This window comes from Cinclus cinclus, chromosome 1 (genome assembly GCF_963662255.1).
Source record: "Cinclus cinclus chromosome 1, bCinCin1.1, whole genome shotgun sequence".
Lineage (NCBI taxonomy): Eukaryota > Metazoa > Chordata > Aves > Passeriformes > Cinclidae > Cinclus > Cinclus cinclus.
The window spans coordinates 91,909,559-91,919,365 of NC_085046.1; the positions used below are offsets into that span (position 1 = coordinate 91,909,559).

Here is a 9,807-nt window from a genome sequence, read left to right on the forward strand (position 1 = left end):
GACGTGATATGAAAGCTGGAATAGCACAGGAAACAAAGGGAAGGCTTTATAGAAGAGCCAGCTGTTTTTACAGCCTGTTTAGAGATGAATTGATCTTCTGAATGTAACTTGCTGAGGTTGTTATTTTTGCTGCTTGCAAGTAAGAGAAGACCTTAGAGCCACAATACCAGGCTCTATTTAGGAGTTCTGTTTCTGGAAATGTACCTGCTGAAATGAGTGGGGAAATGGAACCATAACTGTAGTGGGACAAAATAGACTTTTTTCCATCCTGTAGTAGGAGACGAGGCTGAGACCCAGCTGAATCTGTGTGTGTAAAAATGAGAATGAGCAAATATGATTAGTTGTCATTCTAGGGATGGATTGGGAGACTTGGATTTCAAGAGCACTGAAGTTATGAGGATCTCTGCAGTCTTCTGTTTAAAAGACCATGCTTCAGCTTAACCTGATGGACTTGGTTGAAGGGAGAACAAGAGCCATTTCATGTACTCTGTGTAACTGGCTGCCTTCTGATAGGGCAAGTCTTTCCTTCAACTTACTGCGAATCGAAGATATCTGAAGAAATGGTTCTATTTGGTAGCAGAACAAGCCACTACTATCTCAAAAAGCAGTTTTTATGCTGATGTAGGCTAGAATCAAAGCAATAGCAGCTCTTGCTTGTTATGCCAGTTGTGCAAATGAAAGACAGACAACTGTAGACATTTCTTAGACGATAAATTATTATTTTTTCAATCAGGCTGTAATGAGTTGAGCTGACAAAAATCACTTTTGGAGCAAGCAAGTGCATGTTGTTTGTGTTTTGTTTGTTTGAGTAAAAGAAAACTCCTGAATAAATTATTCAAGACAATCCTGTATTTATCTGTCTGTGGGCAGAGATCTTTAAAAGGCATTGGGCTGCAAGAACGCATTCATATGAGGAACCAAAGTTTGCCTGTCCAACAAAGAATGACCAGTCAGGACACAGTTTCTGACACGAAAGCAGTACTTGATCATAACTGCTCTGGCTGTGTCATTAGCTTCTGCTTTTCTCTTTTTTGGTGAGGAGGGATAGAGTTGTTCAAAGACACGTGTTGTGCTATGCTAAGAAAGCACCAATTTGCTATGTGGATAAGCTAGAACTGGGTTCTAGAATGCACCCTCAGCCTTTTGTAGCATTTAACACCATGGTGCTCAGACCTGATTGGGGTTTCTCTGGAGCTGCTGTGTTTCCTCAGAATTGGATTATTTCTTTTGCACAAGTATTCCAGTGAAAGTGTATCCCTTCCCAAGATGCTGCTAATGACTTGCTCTCATCCTTTATCTGTTGTATATGATAAGAGGAAGGAAACATGGTAAACTGTAGCATTCAGGTATTTCAGAAGAAGGGTCAGCAGTTAACATCTTTAGCCTTGCTCTTTCATCTGTTTTTAAAGTAGAGATCTCACTGAATTTGAAAATTGTTGGAATCGCTTAATTTGGTGCCCTTAAGAAATGGAAGAAATTATTTTGTCCTTTGTTTTCTGTGCAGGAACTGACGGAAGAAGGCCTTCCTTTTCTCATACTTTTCCACATGAAAGATGACTTGGAGAGTTTAGAGAAATTCCAACAGGAGGTTGCACGGCAGTTAATAGGTGAAAAAGGTTTGTAATAATTCCCACTACTTCTTGATTTTACTGGTATAATTTTTTTAATGCAACTCAGTGGAGTGGAGGTAAAGGCCAAACAGAATTGTAGTTTTCAAGCTCTTGAGACTGAAAGGCTTGATGCATTTTTGGCATCCTCTGGAAATTATTAAAATAGATGCACAATTTATTAGTAAGTAACTTCCAGAAATCCTTCTTGTCTAAATGATTTAATGTGTTTTGAGAGGGTATTAAACAAAGCTTCAGTTTGTAATATGGAAAAGAAACCACTTTAAGAAAATCTATTATTTTGGTGGTGGTGTTTATTTAGACCTATTTTCAGGTTTTGCATATTGTATCTATCTAATATCTCCAGCTTTGTGATATGCAGGAGAGAAGTTTCAAGTGGGTTTCAAGATGATAATAATAAAAAAATCCTAACATGGATTTTTGTCTGCTCATAATGTTAAGGTACAATAAACTTCCTCCATGCTGACTGTGACAAATTCAGGCATCCACTCCTCCACATTCAGAAGACTCCAGCAGACTGCCCTGTCATTGCCATTGATAGCTTCAGGCACATGTATGTCTTCCCAGACTTCAGTGACTTGTCGTAAGTATTTTTCTTGGTGCTTTTTAATTTGAGAAGAACAAATGAAAAGGCTCATACTTTAATCAGTATTGTGGTAGGAAGATGAGTAAATCTGAGGTAGGTAAGGCTGCCTCTCTATGATTTAGTGTCAGAGCCTTAAAGCAGGATGAGCTGGCATGAAGTCATTGTTTAAATGGAGTTGTTTCACTTTATGCAGTCTTGTATGAAGTTCTTAGATGCTGGTCTTTTCTTTCTCAGCTTTGCCATTTTCCATCATGATTAGGCATTTGGAGCCTGGCATGGTGTTTTTAGTCATGATCTGGATATCTCAACTTTAAAAGATTGAAAATACTAAATGGAATGTGAAGCACTATGTTATTCAAGGATTACTGTAAAATGCAGCATGTAATAATTTTCAGCCTGCTGGTTTGGTTTTTCCTGCAGTGCAATTCTAGCCTTCCTGCATTAGTCTACACCTGGAAAGCTGGTAAAGAAGTGTTGTGTGGGTTTATGAAATTTTCCATGTGCAACTTGGAAAATGGCCAATCACTGGTGTGTTTGTCTGGATAAAATATGTGACAGCTATGTACCAGGGTGCTGAGGTGAAATACTACTGTGGTAACCTTCATTACCTCATTCTGACTCTTTATGGTGCCCTGCCTTGGAAGCAGCAGCATAAGATGTGCTGTCTTGCATGGATCAGTCAAGGAATGAAGATGTGCAAATATTCTCTTCAGGGGCTTTCAGCCTGAGACAATGCTCTGTCTTCTGGTTGGGTGTTGAATTCCAGTTTCTGTCTCAAAGGAGGCAGCTCCCTATACACTGCCTGCTAACTCCTGGTTAGATGTCCAGGCTGGGTATTTAATTTTTGTTGAAACCAAGGATTCAAAGCTCAGACGTAGCGTGCAATGTGCATGTAATATGATGTCTAATTCTGCTATTCCAGGAGACTGGAAATTTTTCTTCTGACAATTTTTCTACTTGAAATACTGACAAGTGGCAGGAGAGTTTGAACTTAGCTTCTTTTTGTAATTCTCTACAGGCTTATCTATAAAATGTTGTCTCTGTTTGATGTATCTTGTGTAGTGCTTTTCAAATATCTGAAGCAATATATGTGAAATTCTTGAAAAGTGACTATTTTTCTCCCTGTGTTTCTGTTTCTCTGGAAGATTGTATTCACTGCACACCCTAGCAAAAAAATAGCAGGATACTTGCATTTTAAAACCACTCTTTTTATTTTTAAAGAGATAAAAATAAAAAGAGCCCTAAAACAAATTAACATCTTGTATAGAGGTAGTAGAGATGTTTATTTTAGACTTTGATATTATGTTTCTTAAATGTTCAGTTTCTGTGAAATGCTGTCAGAATAATGAGAACTACTTGCTTGATATGTACTGGTTGTCACTTACAAATGAAGCTGAAACAGAGATGTCAGGATTGTAGACAGTTGCCTAATGATAAATAATTACTCAGCCTTACTCTAAGAGGTTGAGCTGATACGTAGAAATAGCAAAACACAGCTTGGGAACAAGAAGAGCTTGGCGCTCCTGGGAAGATACTCTTGTATATATGTGGTTTGGATGTTTTTTCCCATGTTTGGTTTGATTGTTTTTATTGTTTCTTTAGTGGTTTTCTTTTTTAATAATAAGCAAAATCTTGATTCTGAGACTTTGATCTACCACTTCAAGTAACCTTCTGGACTCTTATAAACTGCCCCTAGGCCAGCTCTTGTAACCTCAGTGCTGCCACCAGCCAATAGGGTTTGGATATGGCACTTTCAGACCGGGCCCACTGAAAGATTTCCTCTCTCTTTGGGGAGTTCATTGTCTTTCTGGAGAATAGGCACTTGGCAGGCAAATGAGACCATCACTATTTTATCCTTATCCATTGGCCACATGGGCCTATTTATCCTGCTGTTCCAGGCTGGAAATGATAAGCAGGGAGTGTCCAACAGATGTTGTAGGGATTGTACAGATGTACAGGGTTGTAGCTTCTCAGCAAGAACAGGCTGAGCTACACGAGGCTGCAGGCACTGAGTGCCCTTGCTGCATTAGGAGAGGAGGATGTCTCCAGCAATGTGCCTGACCTAGAACAGGGCAGGAGCCTGAGGAAAAGGATGGAGCAGTAAGTCTGCTGTCTCTATAATCAGGCTGGAATTAACCCCTTTTTCTCCATTGGTTCTAATTCAGTATCTCATCTGGGATGGGAAGAGGCCCCTTAAAGTACCAGTGTAATACTGATTGGTTACAGACATTGCTGTAATGATACCCTCTGAATCAATATTTGCTGCATTTTATCCATAGAGTTTTCTGGTGATCTTAAATATTGCTGATAGTTTGTCTGACTACATTTTCTTCCTCCTTTCTAAATGTAATAATTAATTTGATGAAAGACTCCCTACAAAACCTCTGTCCATTCACACATTACCTTTAGATTTCATGCATAGTGCTCACACTGTGGTTTTTATCTCATCTTTAATACTTACTAGATTAACTCTTCACTTTGAGATTTTTAGTCAACTTGACATTTCACAAATAAAACTGGATGCTGTAGTTAAGCACATTTGCTGTGGGTGACAGTAGATGATCTCAGATTAGATTTACATTGATATCCTCTTAGTGCTTATCTGTGGTGTATGTGCAGTTGCTGAAGCAGTAGAGAGCCTTTCAAAGATGTTTTGTCAATAGTGCTCCCCAAGTGTCATTTGTATCTGTAAACTGTGCATTTGGAACCTGCTGTTCCCTCTTACATTACAGTTAGTGGGGAGCTGAAGGGAGTTCACAATGAAGTTATTGGCTGGTACAGCTCTGTGGGAGTTATTGAAAAGATGAAATACTTGCTGTGTTCTCAAGAGACAGTGGAAAGAAAAAGAAGCTGGTGGGATACCTTAGCAAACCATGTGGCTCCCTATCCTCTGTTAATCACCAAAAAGTAAGGCATAGTGTGCTAGATAAACAGAAGTTAGCTACTCTAAGCAGTGCACTTTAAATCCCCTGTGTTTGGATTTAACTTGTAATAAACATGTGGGTGTTTCTGTTGAATTTGTTCCAGAGTTCCAGGTAAACTGAAGCAATTTGTACTAGACTTGCATTCTGGAAAATTGCATAGAGAGTTTCATCATGGCCCTGATCCAACTGATGTAGCACCTGGTCAGGTAAGGTTACAACAAATGCATTTCATTTGGACATTTAGTAAGACCTTTTTATTACTGCTTGTAAGAGCTGTATATTTCTTGTATATTTGTACTTTTAACCTCAGGCTTTTGAAAATCTGTTAACAGAAGCATAACATTGCCACTTTTGCTTGGCTCCTCAACCTCCTTTGGGTAAAGGCAGGGGGTATTAGGGGCAGTATGATACCTATTTTTCTTGAATAATGGAAGAATATAAGAATATTTATCTTCTCCACTGAAACAGGAGACCTTGGGCTGGATGACTGTTCTGACTTCATAGCACTGCTCTTAGGTTCTCCTGTGACTTCAATGCAAATGCTGATTATCCATCATAGCTGCATTATTTCCCACACAACACACTTCTAGAGGGTGCTTCTAAGGGGAAACAACAATTGATTGAATGTTTTATATATTTACCAATGCAAGCAGGAGGCAAATTATTAGAGCATCAAGAAAGGATGGGTAAGCAGTAATAGGCCTTACTGCTTTTGTTAATGCAGTTGACAAACAGTATTAATGGTGCTCACAGGCTGCACTTGTCAGTTTGATTTCCTCATGGTTCTGCTCAAAGCTTGTCATGTTGTGTAATCACATGCCTGGAAGTCATTTCTGGGATCTCTTCAGGAACACAACTATAGATCCTTCTCCAGACAAAAGTCAGAAGCATCTCAGTGTTAGAAAAGAAAGGACATGTCCAGCCCAAATTCCCTCTGCTCATCCCAGCCTTGTATCTTCTTGATACTCTACTCAGATCACATGGTTGGGGTTCTGCTGGAAAGTGCAAATTTAACTGCCAGGGAACATTTTCACTACCTTGGGCACCCTCCAAAGAAAGAACCATATTTAAACACTTCTTTCAAGGTACACATTGTGTTGTCCTCAAAGCGCCTCTCTGGTCCCAGAGGAGCCCTGGTGCCCTGTGCTGGTGACCCTTGGGCCATTCCCTGGCTGAGACAGAAACTATTTATAGCTACAGGCTCCTTTTCCTGCTCATCTGTGGGATGTGGTAAGGATAGTACTGCTTTAAATCGATGGAGTGCAGCCTCTGGTTGCCCTGCTCAAAAGAATTAGAAGTGTGAGAGCCCTGGAGGGCTTGCCTTGTCCAGGAGAATGACTGCTTTTGAATGTTGGCATGACTGGCTGTGAAAACACGTGGGCTGAATTGTCTCAGGAGTAATTGATTTGATTCAGTAGTTCCATGTGTTTCTCAGAAATTCATTGAGCAACCAGAATTCAGGTCATCAGGAGGAGGGGCAGAAATAATGGCTGGAGACTTTGGGTAGTCCAGGCACTTGCCCTGAGGAGGAGGCTTGGCCCTGGAAAGAGGAAGCCTGTGAAGTCCCTGGATCCTGCTGCCTGCCTGTCTGGGCACAGGCACAGAACCCAGAGCTGCCAGCTTGCTCTTGCCTCATTTCTGCCTTGAAAAATGCACACAAAACCTGAGAGGTTTACATTCCCATCTCTGTATGGCATCCTGCCATCTTGTGGAAGATGTGGATGTAATGGAAATAAATACTGGCCTTAACTAAACTGGAGGCTGCTGTCATGGGTCACCTATGCCCCTTGAATTGCATTTATTTTTGTATGGGGTGTTTTCTTTGAGTTTCCATGGAGAAGTAATTCTAAAATACTTTTGCGGTGATGTCACTTTTGCCCTAAAACACATGCACATAAAACTAGAATACCTCCCAAAGCAAGTGGTACATTGAAGTGGGGTACATTTCAAATACTTCTGTGTGACTTGTACAGAAACTCATGTGATGGCTGTTGCCCTTGACATGTTACAACAAAAGCAATATCCTTAAATGGAGTTGCTTAATTAATGTGTGTGTGTGTGTGTGTGTATGTTCTACCTACCTGGGACTCGGAACACACGTTCCAAAAAACCCCTCAAACTCAGTTTGTGAGAATGCAGAACATTTATGCACTCTCATAATGCAAGAAATTCATTTAATGAAGATGAATGATTATTAGTGTAACAAACAATTTTACTGTTTGTTCTGTTTTTCAGCCAATTCAGGATTTAGCAAGCAGCCCACCAGAGAGCTCATTCCAGAAACTGGCACCCAGTGAACATAGGTACACCTTATTGAGGGAAAAAGATGAACTTTAAGAAACTTGAAATAATCTTGCAAGCTTTTCAGACAGCAGCATTGACTTGTGTGGTGGAAATAGTAAACCTATATTTTCATAATTCTATGTGTATTTTTATTTTGAATAAACTGAAAAATAATTTTTTTCTCCCCAGGCTTGTAAATACATTTGTTTGGTGGGTCGTTCTGTACAGCATCTTTCAGACAGTACATTCTTAATGCTATAGCAAAATATCAGAGACCCATCCAGACTCTTGATTTAACTCTGTAAAACTTTTATAATCCAAATGAAGGTATCCTTGCCAGAGACATGCTGTTAACTTGCACTATCCCATTAAATAGGACTTTTGGGTTGTTTTCTGTGTAACCTTGGTAGTATGTGCTTTTTCTTCTTCTGTGAACAGCTATTCTGGTAATCTATTTCTTTGTCACATTTTTCTCCAACTTAAGAGGGTCTTCTATTCTGGATACTTGGGAGGGGAATAAATTAAAGTTTTACAGAATCTCGTGTGGTGCTTTACTGGCTTTAAATGTCTAAGCAATTAAACAATCCCAAATATTAAAATACCAAGTGAGGAGAGGAAAAGTTCTGATCATAATGGCTGTATTTTGAATGAAGGGACTGTACTGACCTGCTGCAATTTCCTGGAACTAAGATTGTTATGCTGCCCACGTGGTTGTGGTAAAAGGACAGGAATGTTAAAAACCTTTCAAAATCAGAGAGGACTAGGACTAGACTGGCATCTGAGTTTGTCAGTCCTAAATTTGTATCTGTATGTATGTTACCATTAGTCTCTGGGTATTTTAGGTTTTTTTCCTTCTGGGTCCCTGCCTTCCTGGCAGTGTTCAAACAACCATTGCACATTTTCTGTTACTCTCTTTGCCTGGCTTGTGCCTTATTGTTTAGTCTTTGAATTCTGCTCTGAAGAAGGAATTACCACATTCCTTGTGGGCTTTCTGTTAGGGCTTTTCTCAATGAACCTTCAAGCTGATGGTGAGGTGAACATATAGAAACTATGAGATGGTAGAGTATCTTGATTTGTGTTGCATTGCTGGAGATGGAACAGTCCTGGATTTGTACAGTGCACTTACTGCACAGACTGTATTGGGCCCCAGGGTTCAGTGTCCTTGGAAGCAAGTTTGCTCTCTGGACAGGCAGAACACTGGGATTGGGTTCAGTTAGGAAAGTGCCCCAACCTGTGCAGTCACTGCTCCAGAACTGTTTTGCCTCTCAGCCACTGGCTCAGTTACTGACAGAGGACTGACATGGTCCTGTGCAGCTGCAGCAAAAGTTGATCCCACGATGGGCTCCTGACTCAAGTCCCTGAAGCACCACACAGAGCAGATTTCTAGAGAGCATTTCTGTGGACAGACTTGCTGGTATTACACTAAGCTACAGCTGACTAAGCAGCTGCAGAGTTGGGAGCTAAAAACAGTATTGCAAAGCTTTATTTACAGCTATACTTTTTGTTGGTTTTGTGAATCTGCATTTTAGAGTGCACATAAAATGTTTGAAAGCCAGGTCTGCTCCTGTCCCATTCTCCATCTAATCACATATCAAGCATTTTTGGCAGTTTGGCAGCTGAGTAATACTGCCTTCCAGCTGGAATATAAAAGATGTAAGCAGGGTGTTATTTAAAGGCTGACTCTTGTTATCTGCAGGTTGCATTACACAACTTCTGGAGTTCTGGCACCTGAAATTTTAGTAAATTCTTACATGATACCTGCAAGTACTTACCTTACTCTGAGGTTGCTATTTGTCCTTGGGCTCCTTGAAGGAATGGAATTTATAATTGCTGTTTGATGGAAGATGTATAAACTTATCTCTGAAGAGAGATGGTCATCATCCACACAGCCTTCCAGTGGCTGGTGCTTTCAGCTAGAAGGTAAAAGAGATGAACCCCCTCTGCTATTCCTTAACCCAGGTTTGCTTTTGAGCGTAAGGACTTGCTCTCACAGCTCTGGCATCCCAGCACTAGGCTGATGGTTAGATGCAACAGTTTTATGACAGTTACATGCTGAAGTAATTTTGGTGTGTATTCACTGGAGTTGGACCTGACTCTCCTGGGTTTGATGATAACTGACCCAGCTCTACCAGTGCTTGACCACCTCTTCTCTTTGTAGGTAGGAGGTTGAACAGCTAAAGCTGAGCTGGGTTTGCCCATTCTGCTGCTGAGGGGCACTTGTGCTTATACCTGGTGATACTCAGAATTTGTGGTGAGAGACCCAAGTGCTTGTCAAATTCCAAGCTGTGTTTCAAGTTGAGCCCTTCCACTCTAATCATCTGCATCTGTGGTTTTAACAATTTGGTGCTCAGCTTCCCACTCCCTTCTCACTGCTTTTCCAGGAGAA

General features: G+C 40.5%; 1 protein-coding gene across 3 annotated transcripts in view; it reads left to right on the top strand.

Moving 5' to 3' along the window:
• ERP44 (endoplasmic reticulum protein 44) overlaps positions 1–7,947 on the top strand; it is a 47,514-nt gene extending 39,567 nt beyond the window's left edge. For all 3 annotated transcript variants that reach the window (XM_062515525.1, XM_062515516.1, XM_062515533.1), the window contains 4 exons: positions 1,505–1,616; positions 2,070–2,211; positions 5,242–5,344; positions 7,374–7,947. In XM_062515525.1, coding sequence (XP_062371509.1) covers positions 1,505–1,616; positions 2,070–2,211; positions 5,242–5,344; positions 7,374–7,475 — 459 coding nt within the window. In that variant the 3' untranslated portion in view covers positions 7,476–7,947. The remainder of the gene's footprint in view (positions 1–1,504; positions 1,617–2,069; positions 2,212–5,241; positions 5,345–7,373) is intronic.
• The last annotated feature ends 1,860 nt before the right edge of the window (positions 7,948–9,807 follow it).